Below are 22,439 nucleotides of genomic sequence, written 5' to 3'. Positions count from 1 at the left end.
TTGACGCTGTTGACGTTCACGCCGTTCCTGGGCAAGTTCTGACCCTGGGGTCCCCACTGGGTTGCGGCTGCTTCTCTTTCCTCTCTCAGATCCCTCCTCGCTCCGCTGGCAGCTCAGGGCCGGCTGGGCTGTGGGTATTAATAGCTCCACACTGAGGAGCTGCAAGGTTAACTCCTTCCCTGCCAAAGCCGGGAGGCTACAGCGTGCCAGGCAAGGATGGCAACTTGGTTCTGGCTGTGTCTCCCTGATAGATCATCCTAGCAGGTCTCCCCCAACCCAGCCACCTCCTGCCTGGAGGTCTCTGGGCAGCACAGAGACTCCATATCTTACTCAGACATCCCTAGCCACTTGGGCTGCCATGGGAACTGTTAAGAAACCAGGTGCTAGTGGCTCACGCCTGTCATCCTAGCCCCTCAAGAAGCTGAGATCTGAGGATCACAGTTCAAAGCCAGTCCAGGTAGGAAAGTCTTTTATCTCCAATGAACCACCAGAATACTGGAAATGGCACTGTGGCTCAAGCGGTAGAGTTCTAGCCTTGAGAAAGCCCAAGGACAGTGCTCAGGTCCTGAGTTCAAGTCCCAGGACTGACCCCCCCACACACAAAAAAACCCCTAAAACTCAGGAACAGTGCCTAGGTTCTGTGTTCAAGCCCCAGTGACAATGACAACAACAACAAAACAGGTAGAACTTGGGCTCAGTGCAGCTGCCTTAGGCTAAGCAGGGCTTGGGCTTTAGGGAGTACCCTCAGTCACCCCAAATTCATACCAGTACCCCTCAATTCCCTGAGATCTTCTGCCTGCCTTGAATAGTCACCATGAGCAAGGCTGGGTCTAGTTCTGAAACAGGCACCTCCAAGTGGAAGGTGATGGAGTGTGGAACTTGTTTGTTTAACAAATACTTATTGAGTCCCTAACTGTACCAGGTGCTGTGCTAAACCTGGGGCCCACAGTGACAAAGGTGGCAGAGGCTCTTCCTTCATCTATGGATTTTTGCACAAAACAACAACAACAATAACAACCAACCCCCCCCCCCAAACCCACGGGGCTGCAGCTCTTCTATACAATGCCACTATGTGCCTTAGATAAAGTTATTCCCAGCCGGGTATGGTAGCACATGCCTGTAATCTCAACTCTCAGGAGGCTGAGGCAGGAAGAACACGGGTTTGAGACACTGTCTCAAGAAACAAAAGCAAAACCAAAACAAAAGAAGAAGGTGATTGATGATGGAGAAGAAGCAGAGGAAGAAAGACAGAAAGAGAAAAAGACAAAGAAGAAAGAAAAGAAAGTGATCTTTGAAGGCAGGAGGCCCAGAGTACCAGCTCTGGGCTGGGTTTCAACCTTACTCAACGATGCCACAATTCACAACCATTGCACAGCTGCTTCAGGAACCCCGGGACAGAGGGAAATAAATCAGGGAGATGTGAGTTTGGACCCACGGCAGGAAATGAGGGTGTTCTAAGAAGCAGGATCCAGGCAGCGGGTCTGGAGGGAAAATATTCAGAAAGAGGGATCAGCAGGTGCAAAGCCCAGAGTTAAGAATTGGGAGAGGTCTAGAAGCTGGGCTTTGAAGACAGAGTGAAGTTTTCTAGAAGGCTCAAGAGGTGGGACAGCAGAGCTGGGAGAGCAAATGCAAAACAGGGATGGATGATGCCCCAGGGGTCAGGCAAAAGAGAAGACCACAGCAAAGCAGAGGTCTAGCAGCCAGTGGTTCCAGAAGGACCCCAGCTCAGCTCCAATTGGGAACCTGGGTCAGAGCTGAGAGGCTAAGGTGTCTGGAGGTGGGGGAGCAGTGAGCTGGGGGAAAAAAATCCACCTCTGTGTGTTTCCCTGAGTTCCCTGCAGACCTCTGGCAAAGAGGGCGCTGCAAACGGCATTGCCCTTCACGGCTGTCCGGGTCACCCACAGTATACAAGGAAAGATGCCCTGGCAGATGCAGGTGGAGGCCGAGATCCAGCCCTGGGTAAAGGTTGGTACTTTTGCACAGTGACAGGTTTGCCTTTTTTTCTAATTGGTCCCTCCCAAAGGATGCCTTTTTCTTACTGGTTGGGGTGAAAGATGCCTCTTTTTTTCCTTCCTTCCTTCCTTCCTTCCTTCCTTCCTTCCTTCCTTCCTTCCTTCCTCCTGCCTGCCTGCCTGCCTGCCTTTCCTTCTCCTCTTCTGCCTCTTCCTCCTCTTTCTTTCTTTCTTTCTTTCTTTCTTTCTTTCTTTCTTTCTTTCTTTCTTTCTTTCTTTTTCTTCCTTTCTATTTTCCTTCCTTCTTCCATTCTCCCTCTCTCCCTCTTCCTTTACCTTCCTTCCCTCCTTCCCCCTTCCTTTCCTTCCCTCCTTCCCTCCCTCCCTTCTTTCTTTCCCTCTTCTATCCTTCCTCCCTCCTCTCTACTCTCCCTTCCTCTCTCCATCCCTCCCTCACTTCTTTCTTTCTTTTTCCCCCCCTTTCTTTCTTTCTTTCTTTCTTTCCTTCTCTCTCTTGTTATGGTATTAGGACATTCACTCCAAACTTGGGACAGCAGTTTCTTAGCTTTTTCTACTCAAGGCTGATGCTTTCCTATTTGAGCCACAGCTCCACTTTTGGCTGTTAACTGAATATAAGAATCTCCCAGACCTTTCTGCCCAGATTGGCTTCAAACTGTGGTCCTCAGATTTCAGCCATGAATAGTTAGGATTATAAGGCACGAGCCCTTGGCAGCCAAGGAGAATCCCTTTTTCCAGTTGATCCTCCTGGAGAGATGTCATTGGTCTGTCCAGAGGGCCTGCTGGCAATTTGTGTACCCAAAGGGTTTGCTTGTTTTCTGCCTGGTTCAAAGGACTGCAAAGATGGAGTTGGGGCTATAGGTGCTAAGATAGACTCTGCTGTGGGTTGGCCATGTGACGTAGACCAGTCTGTCCCTTTCTCCAACACAGAGATTTAGCTAGGGGACAGCTGATCTAATCCCTACGCATGAGTTCAGATAGAGGTGGCAGCTCGCTGGAGGAGCCACCGTGACACATGGCAGGGTTGGTAGCCCCGTGTCCGTGCTCCCCTCCCTCCACCCTGTGTCTGGGTAAGTCCTTAGTGACAGGGACTTGCTATTTCTTCAAGAGGAGGATGGGGACTGGAAGGGAACAAGAGGAAAGATGGAGGAGTCCAGTCTGTGGCTCCCTGGGGTGGGGTCAGAAGGGGTCAGAGTGGCCCTGGCTCCTAGGCACCCCCTCCCCCAGGCCCCATGGGGTTGTCATTTGTGGACATTAACTATTCATGATGCTGGGCTTTGCTTGGTTTAATGCACTCTGATTGCGTTCTCCAGCTAATGGGAAAAATCAATAGGTTTTAATTCTTAGTGGCTGTAAGGCTCTGTCTGTCTCTTGCTGGGGTAGCAAGACATGGCTCTTTGGCTGGGGAAGGTGGGGTACAGGCTCACCCTAGTTTGCAGGTCCGTATTTCTAGACCTCAACATCTCAGCTGTCAGTCACAGTGGCTCCTAGCCCCTGTGCAAGACCTATGAGTCAGGCACGCACACTTGGCTCTGGAATCTTGGGGGGCCTGGGGGCCCCTTCTAGATCACCTGGTCAGCCTCCTATGCTCTAGGGGATCCCAATTTCTGCAGAGCCTTAAACGTAGATTTTTGAGATTATTCTGTGGGCAGCCCCACAGTGGGGCCTGACAAGTCTGTAAGATTGAGAGTCTCCTCTCAAACCGCATCCTCTCCTTGGGTGTCGTCATGATTCCTGTAATAAGCCTGTACATGGAACAGCCGCAACACAGTGGGGTGTGTGTGTCTGTGTAGCATTAATTAGACAAGCATAAATGCCAAAGATAACACAGTGATCTTGATAATGCCATTTTTGGTATCTCTCCATGTTTCCTAAATATAAACCTCGAAAAAACAACAACAAACAAACAAACAAACAAAACAAGAGCAGCCTGGGGTGTCTTTCTGTTGGAGAGGGCCCTTCTGTTTCCTGATCATTCAGGACCTGCATGGGGAGAATGTTAACTTTCAGACCTTATTGCTGTTAGGATATGAAATGTCCCCCTCCCCCCAAAAATATGTTCCCCCAGAGCCTTCTGGTCCCCAGTGCAGCCGTGTTGGGAGGTGGGGCTTTGGGGAAGTGCTTTTATCACAGGTGGTGGAAATTAGAAAGTGAGGCCTGGTGGCAGGAAAAAGCTACTGGGGACATGTCTTTGGAACATAGCCCTTGTTTCCTTTCCCCTCCTGTCTCTCCTTCTGTCTCCTGGCCTCCAGGAGGTGAGAGTTTGGCTCCACCATGATGCTTTGCCTCCTCTGGTTTCTTTCCATTCACTTCCGATTCCCTTCTCCCTATGTGTGGGCAAAAGGCTACTGAGGTTTCTTGTAAATCCCCATCTTGCATAATCTTTGAGAGACTCATATGAGTCAGAACACACATCTTGCACACATCACTCTGTGTCTGGTCATCACCGTGATGATCAGCTGGCTGGAGGAGCCATTATTGTTGGGTGCTTTCTTCCCCCCACCCCTGAGCCATGCTGGGGGTTTTTCCTCCTGACCACACCCAAGTTAATGTTCTTCACAGTCTTTTACCAAGGGACTGGTGAAGGATTGACCCCCTCCTCCCTGTTTTCCTAGGTGTATATATATAGGTACCAGGCAGGCCCTTAGTACAGACTACCTGACTCCAGTAGGGCAATCTACCTAAGTCTGGCTGTGAACATTCCATTGGGGGCCCAGCCAAAGAGCCCCCACCTCCCTTGACCTAGTGGCATTAACCTCTGCCTCCTTGCTCAGACCTCATAAAACCCAGCTCCTGTCCCAGCTCTTACACACACAGTCTCTAAGCCCCCAGGAAGGTTGTGTCCCTCACTGCTCTGTCTCAATAAACAGTCCTTGCCTGTGGAAGATCAAATCTGGCCTGTTTCCTTTCTTTCGCTTCCATTTCCTAACAACTGGTCCTCCCCCCTGGGACAGAATCTAACTTGATCATAGTTGAAGGGAAAGTGCAAAGTTGCAAGTGGAATATTACTAAAAGGAGGAAGGAAGAATAGAATTACAATCTGCCTCAACTAGCTATTTCCTTTTTCTTCCCTCCATTCTCTCCTTCCCATTCCTCTATTCTCTCCCCCCACACTTTCTTTCTTCTCTCTCTCTCTCTCTTTCTCTCTCTCTCTTCTTTCTTTCCTGTGCTGGCATGAAACCCTGTACATGCTGGACAAGTGTTTTGCCTCTGAACCATACCCTCAGCCCTTGGTCTCATTCCAAGTTTAAATTCAACCAGCACTGACTGTGCATTCCAGGCTGAGTCAGGTAATGGATAGTGATGGTGAAGCCCAGATAAGTGTAGAGAAGAAAGAGGCCCATGAGGCTCCACCTACGTGGCATTCTCTGCCCAATGTGGAGGATGAAAGACCAGATTTCTTTCTTTTCTCTTCTTTTTGCCAGTCCTGGGGCTTAAACTCAGGACCTGAAAACTGTGCTCTACCACTGGAGCCACAACACCACTTCTAGCTTTTTCTGTGCATGTGGCACTGAGGAATCAAATCCAGGGCTTCATTCATGCTAGGCAAGCATTCTACCACTAAGCCACATTCCCAGCCTGATATTTCTTTCTCTAATAATTAGAGGATTCATTCATTTGGCACAGCTTAAACTGTTGTACTACAGAGGTCTTACATTGTAGTGGCTCCAACAAGGCTTCTAACAAATGATCAGAAGCACATGGCAAGATTTTATTTCAGGTAACAGACTTCAAACCCAAGCTGGGTCAGAGTCCTTTCCCAGGCTGAAAAATATTGGCTCCTATTTCTAGTCTATAACCTATTCAGGTGGCAGGGGTTCTGAGGATCCCATTTGGAGGCCAGTCCAGGCAAAAAGTTAGTGTAAACTTTTGTCTCCACCAGAAGCTGGCTGTTGTGGGTACATCTGTGACTCCCGGTATTGAAAGACAGGAAGGAGGATCATTGGAGACCTAATTCAAAAGACAACTGCAGCACAAAAGAACTAGGATCTGGCTCAAACGGTGACGTGAAAGTGTAAGGAAGGCTCTGAGTACAAATGCCAGTAAGACCGAAATAAATAGATAAATGAAAAATGGGAACAGAAGAGTCCTTTCCTTTATTTTTCCTTTTTTCTATTGTAGGGATCAAATCCTGGACCTTGCTTACTCGAGGCAAACACTCTACCGTTTAAGCAGTGCCGCTAGTCTCCGAGACTTAGGCTTTACATTTTCATATAGGATCTTGCTAAGCAGCCTTGACTGTCCTTAAACTCGAAACCTCCTTCCTCGGCTTCCTGAATCACTGGGCTTAAAGGTGAGTACCACCGTGCCCAGCTCTCCTTCCTCATTTATTTGTTTTTTTTTTTATTTAACTTTTTTAAATTTAATTTTCGGAGATAAGAATCTCATGATCTTTAGTGCCTGGGCTGCTTTTGAATCGTGATCCTCAGATCTCAGCCTCCTGAATAACTAGGATTACACCATGCTCGGCTCCTTCCCCATTGATAAGACAGCATTTGGAGACTCTTTGTTTAACCAGGCATAAGAAATTCTGATTTTAGAAGCTGGGCATAGGTGGCTCATGTTGTAATCCTAGCTACCAGGAGGCTGAGACCACAGTTCAAAGGATCAGCTCAAAGCCAGGACCACAGTTCAAAGCTAGCAGGAAAGTCTGTGAGACTCTGATCTCCAATTAACCACCAGAAAACCAGAAGTGGCCCCGTGGCTCAAAGTGGTAGAGCACTAGCTTTTAGCTGAAGAGCTCAGGGATAGCACCCAGGTCCAGAGTTCAAACACCACAACTGGAGAAAAAAAAAAAGAAAGAAAAAGGAAGTCTAATTCTAGATAGGTTATTAGAGCCCCAGTGGACTGCTAAGTGGATACAAGGCCAGTTTTCTTGAAGAGTTCTTACTTGACCTAAGGTTTATCAGCATGTGGCTAAAGCATCTTGTGCAACAAGCCAAAGTCTTTCCAGAGAGAACTTGTAAAATTATACTCCACGGAAACCCAGTTACATCCATTCTGAATCAGTTTTGGTCTAAGTTTTCTTTATCACTGGTGGCCACCCAGCTGCAGTGATGGTCTGTTGTTTGAAGCTGGCTTCCACGGGTCTTATTGATAACTTAGTCATAAAGAAACAGGAAACATAGGGTGACCCTGAAGATGAACCCCTCATTTCACTTGTTTTCTGTCTGCAATCGTTAGTTCCTAGCTAAAAAGAGACGGAGAAATTCTAAGTCTACTTGCACAATTGTGAACACTGCAAAAAAAAAAAAAAAAAAAAAACTAGGGCAGAGTTGGAATATTATTAAAAGGAAGAAGGAAGAATCGAATACAATTAACCATCCTGAGAGCCTCATTCATGACTGAGGCTCTGAACTCTCCTTTTTTGCTTCATGCCATAAAGTTTCAAGTGGAGGCAGGAAGAGTGCCAACTTAAGACCACTTTGACACTGGGAACTTGTGGCTCACACCTGTAGTCCTAGCTACTCAGGAAACTGAGAGCTGATTTTGTGCCCGGGCACAAAAGTCCATGAAACTCATCTCTGATTAAACATGAGAAAACTGGAAGTAGTGTTGTAGCTCAAAGTGGAAGAGTACTAGCCTTGCTCTGAAGAGTTCAGGGACAACACCCAGGCCCAGAGTTCAAGGCTGGGAATGTGGCATAATGGTAGAATTCTAACCTAACATGCATGAAGCCCCGGGTTCAATTCCTCAGTACCACATGAACAGAAAAGGCTGGAAGTGGAGCTGTGGCTCAAGCACTAGATTGCTAGCTTTGAGCACATAGAGCCCAAATCCTGACTTCAAGCCCCAGGACAGGAAATGCAAACAAACAAACCAGAAAGCCATAATTAACTCCAGGAAAAACAGTTACAAGAGAAAGGAAACTTGTACACTATGTGGCTGTGTTGTGAATGTTATCAACAGAGATGTAAGAATATAAATTCTAAATATTATTCTAAATATATAAGTTCAAAAAGGATATATTAGCATACTGAAAGCATAAGGACAGGATGCATGTATATGGGAAAGGGGCAAAGATTGAAGAGATCTAGAGTATGAAGTACAATTTTTAGAAAGCTAACCACAAATAGCTGTATTAGCGGTCAGAAAAACAAAACAAATATTCAAAAACATTCAAAAACAAAACAAAACAAACAAACAAACAAAAACTTAGATCAGCTGCATCAGCATCACAGGACAGCTTGTTAGACAAGCAGAATCCTGAAAGTTTCTCCAGACTTGCTGAATCACACCCTAGAACGTGTGTGTGAGTGTGTGTTCTGGGATTAAGGCTTGAACTCAATCAAGCCTTTTTGTTTCATTCAGCTTGCTTGCTCAAGCTGGCACCCTACCACTTGAGCCATATATCCAGTCCAGCTTTTTGCTGGTTATTTTGGAAAACAAAGTCTTGGAGACTTTCCTGCCCAGGCTGGCTTCACATCTCAATTCTCCAGATCTCAAGATTTCAGCCTCCCAAGAAACTAGGATTACAGTGATACCTGGTGTAAGTTTTAAATTATGGAGGTTTCTGTTGCACTTTATAATTCTAAATGGGATACAAAGGTCTCTCTCTTCCTACTTAAAGATCCAGGCTCCCCTTTACCCTGTCACTAGATTCTAGGGTCTCCTTCTACAACAGTCCTCTGCAATCCAACCTTTGAGCAAACAGTCACTGTCTATTTACCTTCATCAATAAGATCACTCTACCAACGTCTCTTTTGGCATCTTCAATTTTCACTTACCAATCTTGGAGATGATTCCATATAAGCACATATAGATCCACTTAATTCACTTGTAGGATGCTTTTATAGGCTATTACAGAATGCCTAGAATTGAAATTTATTTAACTACTCCTCTACTGATGGGAAATCAGGTTGTTTCCAGCCTTCTTCTGTAACATGGGATGCTGCAATAAGCATTTTGTAACCACAATGTAGACTAAGGGTACAAAATGCCTAAGCTTGGAAACCTAGGGCTGCTTCTAAAGCCTATTATTTGATCTGTGAATTTCCATTTTTATAGCTTGAAAATGAAGTGAAAGTGATGCTCACAGTGCCACTCTCCTGGGCACATTCAGGAATGGGCAAAACAGAGTCAAGTCTTGCCCCTGGGGAGCTTAAAATCTGGAGGTTAAAGATAGCTAATAAATAAGATAGCGGCTGGGAGTTTGGCCTAGTGGTAGAGTGCTTGCCTAGCATGCACGAAGACCAGGGTTCAATTCCTCACTATCACATTCATAGAAAAAAGCCAGAAGTGGTGCTAATGCTCAGGTGGTAGAGCTCTAGCCTTTAGAACACCCAAGCCCAGGACTGGCAAAAAAATAATAAATGGATAAAACAAATACATAAATTAATATAAAAATCTGAGAAGTAATCCTAGCTATTCAGGAGGCTGAGATCTGAGAATCATGGTTCAAAGCCAGCTTAGGAAGGAAAAATCTATTGACCACCAAATTAGAATTAGAGCTGTGGCTCAAGTGGTAGAGCACCTGCCTAGAGAAAAAAAAAAAAAACTTCAGTGACAGCACCCAGGTCCTGAGTTCAAGCCGTAGGACCAGCACAAAATACAATAAAATACAAAGAAGTAAAGATGTGGAGCAAGGAAGAGTAAAGGGTAGGAGGTTTGTAATTTTATTTTGTATTATTGTTATTATTATTATTATTACTATTGTATCTATACTGAGGCTTGAACTGTGGGCCTGGATGCTGTTCTTGTACTTTTTTTTTTTGCTCAAAGCTGGCTCTCTATCACTTGAACCACACCCCTATTTCCTCCTTTTTCTGGTAGTTAATTGGACAAAGGAGTCTTGGGACTTTCCAGCTTGGGGTTGACTTTGAACCACCATCCTCAGATCTCAGCTTCTAGAGTAGCTAGGATTACAGATGTGAGTCAGTGCAGTCTGGCAGATTTGGAGGGTTTTTTTTTGTTGTTGTTGTTGTTGTTTTTTGCCAGTCCTGGACTTGGGCTCAGGGCCTGAGCACTGTCCTTGGACTTTCTCAAGGCTAGCACTCTACCACTTGAACCTCAGCACCACTTCCGGCTTTTTGCTACGTAGGTGGTACCGAGGAATCGAACCTGGGTCTTCATGCATGCTAGGCAAGCACTCTACCACTAGGCCAAACTCCCAACCCCCAGGTTTGGAGTTTTAGATGAACTTGTTGTCAATGATTTGACTGACAAAGTGACCTGAAGTAGTATGTACTTATAGGAGAATTAAAGCCAGTTACAGTGAACTCACTACCTCTCATGGCCGCTGCAGGAATCTATCTTCTTGTCTTGGCTGTAAGTCTGCCCCTGGGGACCTATGCCAACAAGCAGAACCCCTTTCCCACGAATTGCCAACAAGAGATCTACCCTCTGCCACTTGATAGTCAGGGAACTCTGTCACCATGGCTGGTTAAGAAAGTGGGAGGGGCTGGGTATCCACTCTGGATGGCACCCTTGGATGGATTCAGTGAGAAGGTTGATGGAGGTGTGTGTGGATTGGGGGCTGGGCAGCCCTCTGAGGTTTGATTGAGCCCTTTCTCCTGAGCCCTGCACAATCTGAGCATTCTGGAGACTCTAGAGTAACAATATGACTGGGAGAGGAAGAGGATGCCAGGGATGGGTTCTGAGACAGTGTTGGAGAGCCAGCCCCGTGTTTTAGAATATGTTTCTGTAGGCTGAGTCAGGGCAGGAGAGGAGGAAGTCCCAAAGCCTGTGACATCACCACTACCCCAGGGCACACGAATGTGAAGGACTGGTCTCCCTCCTCTGTCCTCACAGCTTCCTCTGACACCTCTTGTGGACAGAGTCTGTGACAGAACTGATGCCCCAGCCACACCTTCTGCTTCTCAAAGCCAGCCGGTCCAAACACAGAGAAAGGGCAGTTAATCAGGAAAGAGCTGTGTCCAATAAAGGAGGTGTGTGTGTGTGTGTGTGTGTGTGTGTGTGTGTGCGCGCGCGCGCGCGTGCGCAGGCGTGCTGGTATGGGGACTTGAATTCAGCAGCTTGCTCTTTCTTAGCTGTTCTTTTTTTTTTTTTTTCCTGTTGTTCTGTATCTCTTCTGAGGAATAGAACCTGAGTCTATGCTAGGCAAGCACTCTACCACCAAATCATGTCTCTCAGTTTTTAACTTAAGGCTGTGTCCTACCACTTAAGCCACATTTCCACTTCTGGATTTTTGCTGATTACTGGAGACAGGAGTCCCTCAGATTTGTTGGTTGGCTTCCATAAACTCCGGTCCTCAGATCTCAGCCTGCACGGTAAATAGGAGTAGAGACAAAGAAAGGTGATAGTTATTTGGCACTTTCCCAGTCATCTTCAGACATCTTCGGGGGGCATACAGATGAGCATTAGGTTTAAGTAAAGGAAGAATAAGGGACAGATAGTTTGAAGAGTCTCAGTTTCAGGTGTGGCCCGCTGGTCATTATCTTAGTCACTTCTGTCAACCCTCGAGGCTAAACTAGTTCCTGTGACTTTCATCCTGCTTGTCATAGTAGGTAACCATCCGGTAATTTGGGGGGTGGTGTGGCTTACAAAGATCTGCTGTTCTGCCTTTCCTGGAACCCAAGGTGATTGCAAAGTGACTGTTGAGAAAGCTGACAAATATAAAATGGAAACAAGATGCCAGGTAAAGACAGTTTAAGAACCTGTTACAAAAACCCTTTCAATGGCCTGAGAGTGGGTTGTCCCTAGCATTTGAACAATGGCACAGGTCTTTGGGGCGTAAGTACATATTGAGATGTCTCTGAAACACTTCTATTCCTAGGTCTGGTATACAGGACTGAGGTCACCTATGAGTCAGGAAGTTGGCTTTTTGTGTTTGTTTTGCAGGTCTTGAGGCTTGAACTCAGGGCCTGGGTGCTGTCCCTGAATATTTTTACTCAAAGCTGGTACTCTACCATTTGAGCTGTAGCTCTACTTCTGTCCTTTTGAATTGTAGAGTCTCACAGACTGTTCTGCCTGGGCTAGCTTTGAATCATGATCCTCAGATCTCAGCCTCCTTAGTAGCTAGGATTACAGGCATGAGCCACCAGAACCCAGGTAAGGGGAGTTTGCATTAAAATATTTCTCTTCTCATTATATATATATATATATATATATATATTCCTCTTAGAGACCTTGTGATATGGTCCAATTAGATTCTCTTCATATGTGGCTCATGGCTGGTGGCTATTTGTGAGTATTGAGCTTAATACCTGACAGAAGGACATTGCAAATTAATGACCAGAGAGGGGCTTCTTTGGGAAACTATAAAGCTTAAAGCCCAGAGTACAATAGAGGGATCAAAGATTTCAATGCTAAAAATAAAACCCACAAAGAATTAGAATAAAATGTGAATGATTAAAAAATAATATAAATGGGAAAGGCCCTTCCAGGTGAATAACCAGGTTTGGGAATCATACATTTTGATTATAAAAAATTAAAAAGTGACTTGCACAGCATAAGTGTCTACAAACAAGATAAAGACACGTTGCAAACTATTTTTAAAGCATGCAATACAAAGGGCAGATCAAGGGTAATGTCTGTAATATAAAATTAGCTCTGAGGAATCAGAAAGACAAGAACCACAAACCCAGCAGGGAAGACAACAGACCAGGTGAAGGCTCAACGCAGCTCCAAATAAAGAAATGGAAATAACTAAAACATCTGTGGGAAAGATATTCACTTCTCATCACTGAGGAATTATCCTTCTGTCCTTCCTGGAGCCTCTTCTTCCTCTAGGTAGCAAGGAATCTGCCACAGGCTCCTCCAAATTACACAAGACTAAGAGCTATAAACGGCCTGAGGGGATTGAATTGGCAGAGTAGTTTGGGAAGAGTCCTTCTCTCTGTCTCTTTCTGTCTGTCTATCTGTCTGTCTCCCTTCATCCCATCCATGTCTTTCTATCTCTCCCTCTCTCTTGGGGCCTAGAGCTCTCTTTTGGCTTTTCTCATTCAAAGCTGGTGCTCTACCACTTGAGCCACAGCTCCACTTCTGGCTTTTTGCTGATTAATTGAAGAGTCTCCTGGACTTTCCTGCCCTGACTAGCTTCACACAGTGACCCTTAGATTTCAGCCTCCTAAGTAGGTAGGATTACAGGTACCAGTGGTGCCCTGCACTCAGTCTTCATAGTTTTTTGTTTGTTTGTATGTTTTGGTCATGGGACGTGAACTCCATTCTAGGCTTGATCCCTGTGCTCTTTTTCTCAAGACCAGTGCTCTACCTCTTTGAGCCACAGTGCCACTTCTAGCTTTCTGGTAGTTAATTGGAGATAAGGGTCTCATGGACTTTTCTACCTGGGCAGGCTTTGAACTTTGATCATTAAATCTCAGCCTTCTAAATAGGTAGGATGACAGGCTTGAGTCTGGTCTTCTAATCATATTAAATAAAAGGAGGAAATCAAAGAGGGAGATAGAGGTGGAGCAGAGTGTTCCTTCTTAGAGCTCTGGGGAGGCCCATGAAAATAATGTAATATGTGCATGAGGAGGGGCAGAGTGGTCCATGATGAAGAAGAACAGACTTGCTTGAGCTAAGAAATCAAGGAAAGCTTCCAGAGAAAATGACATTTGAGCTGAGGCTGGAACATGATGGGGTATACTATAAAAAGAAAGGGATGCCAAGTGGAAGAATGTATGTAATTCTATAAATAATGTACAAAATTATCTCTTTTTCCTCCTTACTGAACATGCAGGGGTGAAGCACTGGCTCTTGGGTGATTTCTAGAAAATAGAACTGGGAAGGTAAAATGAACTTTCAAGTATAATTAGTTTAGACTTGGAAAACCCCAAGAGTATCTGTTGCAAAGCAAACAAAATCTTCCCTTAGCTGGATCCAAAAATTTTAAAAAGAAATCAATAGCTTCTCCATTAATATCAACCCCAGCCACTTAAAGGATAAAGTGACCCCATTTACAATAGTGACAGGAAAGGTAAAAGACCTAAGAATAGACTGAATAAGAAATGCATAAAGTCTGTGTAAAGAGAACTAGAAAACACATAGGAAGGATCAGAACTCATAAATATGCAGACACTTGTTTTGATTTTTGTTGTTGTCGTTGGTTGTGGGGCTTGAACTCAGAGCCTAGGTGCTATCCCTCAGCCCTTATGCTCAAGACCAGTGCTCTACCACTTTGAGCTGTAGTGCCATTTCTAGTTTTCTGGTGGTGAATTGGAGATAAGAGTCTCACAGACTTTCCTGCCTGGGCTGGCTTTGAACTGTGGTCCTCAGATCTCAGCCTCCTGAGTATTTAGGATTATAGGCATGAGTCATCAGAGCCTGGCTTGTTTTTAAAAAAATATTTATTTTATTATTATTATTATTATTATTATTATTATTATTATTATTTTGCCAGTCCTGGGCTTGAGCTCAGGGCCTGAGCACCGTTCTTGGACTTTCTCAAGGCTAGAGCTCCACCACTTGAACCTCAGCACCACTTCTGGCTTTTTTCTGTGTATGTGGTACTGAGGAATTGAATCAGGGTCTTCATGCATGCTAGGCAAGCACTCTACCACTAGGCCAAACTCCTGGGCTGTGACACACGTGACTCTTAAGAAGATCTTTCGGAAGGTATTTACTATTCCCTGTCTACCTGACGATATCAGGTTAGTCATGGTGACCTTAAGGAAGTCTAAAGCTACAGAATTTCCCAGTAGTTGGTCAGGCCATTAGGCATTATTTCTCTGGACTAGTAAACAGGCTTCCAGGGTATTCTCTTACCTCCTTGTCCACTGGATGGCTGGGATCTCAAGCTTCTTATCTGGTTGTCTCTCTGGTTGTCTCCTCTGGTTGTTCTGCTGGGACATAGTGCTAGCCTCCTGATGTCCTGGTATCTATACTTGGCCAGCCCTTGATACCCATTGCATCAGGGGCTGGCCATTAGGTCTGGCCTGAACTGGGAACAAAATCACTTTATTCTGTCCCTGTTTTTTCTCTTTTCCTGTCTCAAAACAACAGTTCCAGTATATACCTTACATGAAACCAAAACATACTTCAAGAAAGTCAATGGCTTACCTGTTTCTTTTTTGTTTTTTTTTTGTTGTTGTTGTTATTGTTGTTTTTGTTTTGGCCAGTCCTAGGCCTGAACTCAGGGCCTGAGCACTGTCCCTGGGTTTTCTCAAAGCTAGTGTTCTATCACTTGAGCCATAGCATCACTTCTGGCTTTTTCTATGTATGTGGTACCAAGAAATTAATCCCAGGTCTTTGTGCATGCTAGGCAAGCAATCTACCACTAGACCAAACTCCCAGACCCATATATATATGTGTGTGTGTGTGTGTGTGTGTGTGTGTGTGTATAAATGTATATGTGTATATATATGTATACATCTATATATGTGTATATATATAAATATATATATATATATATATATATATATATATATATATATATATATGTATGGTTGGGGTTGGAGATGAGCTCAGCCTGGCAAGTACAAGGCTCTGAGTTCCTTCCTCATCTCTGAAAGGAAAAAAAAGTGGCTGAAGCTTAGGTACTGGTGGCTCTCGCCTGTAACTGTAGCTCCTCAGGAGGCTGAGATCTGAGGATAACAGTTTGAAGTCAACCCAGGCAGGAAAGTCCATAGGAGTCTTATCTTCAATTAACCAGCAGAAAACAGAAGTAGATCATGGAGCTGTGAATCAAGTGGTAGAGAACAAACCTTGAGGGGGAAAAAAAAAACAATGCCCAGGCTCTAAGTTCAGGCCCAGGCCTAGCACACACAAAAAAATTGGCTGAAGAAATCATAAGCAAATTCCTTTATTACTTTGGCATAGGAACCTCCTTTCTAATCATGACTCAAAGCCCAAAAGCCATTCAAGATTGATCGATTCATATACAAAAATAAATTTAGGGCTAAGTTCATGACTCAAGCCTCCATAGCAAGTGAAAGACCTTGAGTTCAAACACCAGTATGACCAAAAGAAAAAGAAAATGACATAATAAAGACAAAATAAATTTAAAAGAGCTTTCAGAAAATAAACTCAGTCAAGAGATAAATGAGCTCATTTATTGGGGCAGGGAGCATGGCCTAGTGGTAGAGTGAGTGCTTGCCTAGCATGCATAAAGCCCTAGTTCAATTCCTTGGTACCACCTACAAAGAAAAAGCAGGAAGTAGTGCTGTGGCTCAAGTGATAGAGCCTTGAGAAAGCTCAAGACAGTACCTAGGCCCTGACCGGCAAAAAAAAAAAGTTAAAAAAGAAAGAAATATGTTTTCAGGTGATATCACAAATAGTTAATCCCTCTGTTAAAGAAATAACTTCTAGAAACTTAGATACAAGAGCTAAAGAGTTCAATAGAAAGAAGTACAAAGTACATAAAAAGGACACAAACTGTACACACACATACACACACACACACAAATCGCAAGGACAGTTTAGCAAAAACCAAACGTTGTAGTGCTCAAGGCTTGGGTCAGTCTAAGGAATACCTGGCTAGTGCACATGAGATTCTCAGTTTAAACATAGCACTGAATAAATGAAGGAATCTCTCAACTAGCTAGGATTACATGGGGGAGCCATAGGCCCTTGGCTAACATGTAATTTTTATTCCAGTCTCTATGGCAGAGACAGAGAGAGAGAGGGAGGAGGGGAAGGAGGGAGAGGGAGGAAGGACTAGCATGCTGGGGGCTTCAGCTCAGGGTCTTGACTGACCATTTCCACTTTTGTGTGTGTGTGTGTGTGTGTGATGGGGCTTGAACTTGGCCTGGGCACTGACCGTGAGCTCTTCAGCTAGCTAAAAGTGAAGGTGGAGCCAGGCGCTGGTGGTTCAGGGACAGTGCCCAGGCTCTGAATTCAAGCCCTGAAACTGACAGAAGAAAAAAAAAAAAAAGTTAAGGTAAGGGGCCGGGAGTGTGGCCTAGTGGCAGAGTGCTTGCCTCGCACGAAGCCCTAGGCTCAAGTTTTTGTTACCACACACACAGAAAAAGCCAGAAGTGGGGGCTCAAATGGTACAGCGCTAGCCTTGAGCAAAAAGAAACTCAAGGACAGCGCCCAGGCCCTGAATTCAAGCCCCAGGACCGGAGAAAAAGGAGAAGCAGAGGAAAAGAACAAAAAGACTGGGGATCCCCAATCCACAACTCCATTCAAGAACCCTCTCTGGTGTCTAAAGATCCTGTGAATGGAAGTTCACAGCAATATCAAAAGTTCATGACAGGGCCAGGAGTTTGGCCTAGTGGTAGAGTGCTTGCCTAGCATGCACAGGTTCAATTCCTTGGTACCACATATATAGAAAAAAAACTGGAAGTGGTGCTGTGGCTCAAGTGGTAGAGCTCTAGCCCTGAGAAACTCCAAGAACAGTGCTCAGGCCCTGAGTTCAAGACCCAGGACTGGCAAAAAAGAAAAGTTCATGAGACTTTTATCTTCAATAAACTACCAAAAATCCAGCAGTTAGTGATGTGGCTCTAGTGGTGGAGAGCTATCCTTGAACCAGAAACCCAAGAGAGAATGCCCAGCCCCTGAGTTCCAGTCCCAGTACCAGCATTTAAAAAGGAAAGAAAGAAGGAAGGAAGGAAGGAAAGGAAGAAAAGAAAGAAATGGTAGTCCTAGCTGGCTGTACAGTTTCAAAGGCCCTGCGTCCCAGACTAAGCTGACTCTGATCACCTACTGTGTTACTATGTGAGCCAGAGCCTCCACCTTCCTTTCCTCTCTCACTGTATCCGTATTGAGTTGACTCTTATTCTTATACCTGCTGAGAAGTTAGTGTGCTCCCTCATCTGTAAGATGGAGGAATTCCCCAGGAGTTGATAGGCTTAGAGAGCCAGGGTGAGACTGAGATCTTGACCAATGAATAAGATACTTTGGAGGGTGGAGTGTGCCCTGGCTGCTGGGATGCGTTCAGGAGTTAGAGTTTGGCCCAAAGCCCAGGCATGGTGCCTTCCTAGGACAAGCAGGCAGTGGGCTCTCTGTTACTAAACTGCATGCTGGAAGAAGACAAAAGCTGTCCATGCCAGGAGCTGCTATATAGATAAAGATCCCCAATCAAGCAAGCAGTAACAGCAAGCCTGGAAGAACTGAGTTATGAATTATTGTTTCAGACACTGAATCTATTATGTCCAAATCCCCACCAATTCCTTGGGTAAATCTTTTTGTTCTCCTGTTCTGGTCTTGAGATTTGAATTCAGGTCTGGACACTAACTATCCCTGAGCTATTTTACTCAGCTTTTTTTTTTTTTTTTTTTTTGCCAGTCCTGTGGCTTGAACTCAGGGCTGGGGCACTGTTCTTGGGCTTTCTCAAGGCTAGTGCTCTACCACTTGAGCCACAGCACCACTTCTGGCCTTTTCTGTGTAAAGGATACTGAGGAATGCAGAGCTTCATGCATGCTACATAAACACTTTACCGCTCTACCCACAGGCTCCTGACCTATGGGTAATTCTTGAGTAAGATTATAGATTCCCCTTTTCTGTTAGGACACAGTCCCAATGCTACAGTCCCAACAGTGTCACTTGCACTGGGAAGAATCTTAATACAGTGGAAGGCTGTTTACAGAATGAGAGGGAGCAGTAGCAGTGTCTGTATTGACCTAGCACACTTCTATTCACCCACCAAAACCCAACTCAAAGGGTATCTTAGTTTAGCATTCCAACTAACCCCTCCCCAAATAGCTCATCGCTCACCCCCACTTCTTTGTGCTCAGAAAAATCTGTCCACACCTTTATTATAGAGTACCCCTCCAAGTGTACTACAATTGTCTGGCTATTGCTAACATTGGACATTTGTTTGAAATTTATTTGGGAATTCTTAGTTTTTAACAAAGAGCTTGAGAGGACCTCCAACTCTGAATGTCTGTTGAATGAATAACAAAATGAACAAGACTAGCTCAATAACCAAGTGCAGCAGGTGGGAGGAAATGGAATGGGGGCTGCCCTTGCAGTGCCAACAAAAACTAGCAGCAGCCTTAAATCATTTTTTGGAACATATTCGAGATTAATATTAATAACAAACTTATTTAGTTGACTTGGACAACATTCCCTGAGGTGAAATTAATAACCGCTGCCATTTATTGCATGACTATTTTTATGTTTTTGCTAGTCTTGGGACTGTGTCTTTGTGCATGCGAGGCAAGAAGCACTCTACCACTAGGCCAAACTCCCAGCCCCTATTGCATGACTTCTTATAAGGTATCTTATATAGGTCAGATTAAGTCTTCACCTAGTTTGGAGCTGATATGGAGTGGACATGTGGAGACCCTATTAGATCTGGTTTGTTCTGAGGCATTGAAAGCTCTCCAGGGGTTCATTCTTTAATCATAGCAGGTCTGTTCTCCTTTACTGGCAGGGATGAGCCAGTCAGACCCAAGCCAGTCAGAGACAAGCAGGGTAAGCATTATGAGAAAAAGGTATAAAGTGCTCCCTTGCTGCATATGAAACGGGTTCCAAGCCAAGAACATGGAAGAGAGTAGAGCCAAGAAAACCTTAGTGGAATAGATTTCTATACTATACCCAGATGAATGTCACCTAACTCTGGGAGTCCAGGTATGGGAGTTCTGGGACTCCAAAACATACTTTATTATTATTATTAATTTTTTTGGCTAATCTAGGGCTTGAACTCAGGGCCTGGGCACTATCTCTGAGCTTCTTTTGCACAAGGCTAGCACTCTACCACTTGAGCCACAGTGCCACTTCCAGCCTTTTCTGTTTATGTAGTACTGAGGAATCAAACCCAGGGCTTAGTGAATGATAGGCAAGCACTCTATCACAAAACCACATTCCCAGCCCTACAGATTTTATTTACCTATTTTAAATGCAAAGTACAGGAAACTGTTTCATTCTATACTCCTGTACTAGATTCCAGTAGATGAGATAATAAAAATAGAGGCTTCACCTCTTCAATGTAAAATCTGTAAAAATTCAGGATTATACAGATTAAAGCTCTCTAGGCATTGGTGTTTTTTTTTTTTTTTTTTGCCAGTCCTGGGCTTGAGCTCAGAGCCTGAGCACTGTCCTTGGACTTTCTCAAGGCTAGAGCTCTACCACTTGAGCCTCAGCACCACTTCCAGCTTTTTTTCTATGTATGTGGTACTGAGAAATCGAACCCAGGTCTTCTTGCATGTTAGGCGAGCACTCTACCACTAGGCCAAACTCCCAGCCCAACTGTGAGCTGTTTGAAGCTACCAAGTCTGAGCTCTGTGGATTTTTTTTTTTTTCAGGCTCTGAATAGCCCTGGGGATCTCAGCAGGGGTTGGAGAAACCAGCTCAATCCTGGTGTAGTGCCAAAATGGATGTGGCCAATGGAGGTTTGGAGTAAGTCACAGCAGCGTTCACCAGTGTCAGGTCCTTCTCCATGAGGTTGCAGAGGAACTGGGCCATGGCTCCTGGATGAATGGTGCATCTACCCTGAATGGCAGGCTGAATATCACTCCAAATACTGTGGGATTCTTATTTTCAATTAACCACCAAGAAGGCCAGAATTAGAGCTGTGGCTCACGTGGTAATTACTGTGTTTGAGGGAAAAAAAAGTAAAACAAACAGCATCCAGGATCCAAGTTTAAGCCCCAGGTCCAGCATCAAGAAAGAAAGGAAGGAAAAAAGAACTAGGACAGTGGGAGTGAAGGGGTGACACTGTGCAAAAAAGAAATGTATTCTTGGGCTGGAAGTGTGGCCTAGTGGTAAAGTGCTTGCCTTGGATACACGAAGCCCTGAGTTAGATTCCTGGGTACCACATACACAGGAAGACCCAGAAGAGGCGCTGTAGCTCAACAGGGAGAGCACTAGAAAGCTCAAGGATAATGCAGAGGCCCTGAGTTCAAGCCCTAGGATAGTGCTCCCCCTCCAAAAAAAAAAAAAATAGGAAAGAAAAAGAGGGGGCATGAGTTTGGCCTAGTGGTGGAGTGCTCGCCTAACATGCAAGAAGACCTGGGTTCGATTTCTCAGTACCACATACATAGAAAAAAGCTGGACGTGGCGCTGAGGCTCAAGGGGTAGAGCTCTAGCCTTGAGAAAGTCCAAGGACAGTGCTCAGGCCCTGAGCTCAAGCCCAGGACTGGAAAAAAAAAAAAGGAAAAGAAAAAAAATAAAGAAATGTATACCTAACTGTAACCTATCTCTAACCCTATAATAGAAATAAAAAGATGGGGGTGGTGGTGGGAGGGAAATGGGGACCAAGACATGAGAAAGGGTATCAAGTAGGTGAAGGAATGCACCCTCTCTGGTGACTATAATGGAACCCTTCTATTCATCACAATAAAAACAGATATTAAAAAGGAAGGGGGGAGGGAAGAAGCCAGATTTCTCCTCACAGGCCAGTTTTTGTTGGCCAGCCAATGCAGTCCCACCGGCCTCCTTGTAACCTGATGTGAACCAGCCACTTTTCCACGGTTCTCGTCGCAACGGTGACACTTTGGCTTCGTCCCTTTCTGTGTCTTCTGGAATGCAGAGTCCCTGGATTCCAGACCAGGGAGGGAAGCCCGGGAAGATGGCCAAGTGACACTGTTTGCAACTCTTGTCCTCCGTCGCTTCCAGATGGCAGCAGCATCCCCGGCAGAGCCCGCCGCCACTTCCAGGCCTTGCCGAACCGCGTTGAGCCCGGGAGGAGATCTGCAGAACGAAGGGGCCAAAGGAAAACGAAAGACACAGCGCCCCTTTACTCACATGGCAGCCTCCACTCCCTTTACCAAGATGGCGGGCGCGCAGCCGCACGAGAGGCCGGGGAAAGGGGGCGGGGCCGGGGAAGGGGCGGGGCCGGGGAAGGGGCGCGGCCAGCGGGTGCCGTCAGGTGAGGCTCCACCCACTCCCCCCCCCCCCCCGCCTCTCCTCGATTCCGGATTGGTCCGGTTCCAGCGGCCGCAGCTCGGCCGCCCGGCTGTAGGGGCCCCCCGGCGTTTTTCCACTTCCGGCGCGTTGGAGCTGTTGGTCGCTGGTGGCCGCGCGGTGTGAGCGAGCGGGCGGCTCCGGGGCGGTCGCGCGGGTGCGCGCGCGCGCGCCGGGATGCTCTGAGGGGGGAGGCGGCAGCGGCGGCCGCCGAGCGGGCTGAGGCGGTGAGGACAGCTCGGGCCTGTGGGCCTGTACTGCCCGAAGGCCCCCCTTTCGGCCTCGGCCGGGGCCCGCCGTCACCTCCTGTCTCCCGAGGCCGGGGAGCCCCTGCCTGGGCCCGCAGCCACCCCGCGTGGGGGTCGGGCCCGGGTGGGGGCCTGGAGCCGCCGTTGTGGTGGCTGGCCTCCAGGATCCCGTTTCCTGCTTCCTCCCCACCCCACCGTGGGGAAGGGCCGGTGGGGCTGCATGAATTGTCTCGCGGGGGCTCCGAGGAGGAGGCGGCCCGGGGGCCCGGGGTGTTTTTAGAGGGTCCCCGCGGGCCCGGGTCGGGAAGGGTTTTTATTTATTTATATATATACATTTTTTTTTAAAAAATCTTCTACTTGGGCGGGGAGCGTGGGGGGACTTCCCGAGCCTGCTGGGGACCATGACCTGAACGGTCGGAGCAGGACGCTTCGGAAGCCTCGGTGCCAGCTCACCTGAGCCGCCCCACCCCCAGCCAGCATGGTAAGTGTGTTGGGGAAGGGGGTGTGTGGGGGGATCCCGCAGGCCTTTCCC

The 22,439-nt window shown here is 46.1% G+C and overlaps 1 protein-coding gene across 2 annotated transcripts in view; it reads left to right on the top strand.

Moving 5' to 3' along the window:
* Nucleotides 1-22,338: 22,338 nt before the first annotated feature.
* The window catches only part of Xpo6 (exportin 6), a 74,794-nt gene continuing 74,693 nt past the window's right edge, over nt 22,339-22,439 (top strand). For both annotated transcript variants that reach the window (XM_090357883.1, XM_090357882.1), the window contains exon 1: nt 22,339-22,388. In XM_090357883.1, the coding sequence (XP_090214009.1) occupies nt 22,386-22,388 (3 nt within the window). In that variant the 5' untranslated portion in view covers nt 22,339-22,385. The remainder of the gene's footprint in view (nt 22,389-22,439) is intronic.

The sequence above is a fragment of the Megascapheus bottae genome, chromosome 25 (genome assembly GCF_031878675.1).
Source record: "Megascapheus bottae isolate mThoBot1 chromosome 25, mThoBot2.hap1, whole genome shotgun sequence".
Lineage (NCBI taxonomy): Eukaryota > Metazoa > Chordata > Mammalia > Rodentia > Geomyidae > Megascapheus > Megascapheus bottae.
The sequence above is the reverse complement of the archived record's forward strand: the minus strand, read 5'-3'. Positions and strand labels throughout refer to the sequence as shown.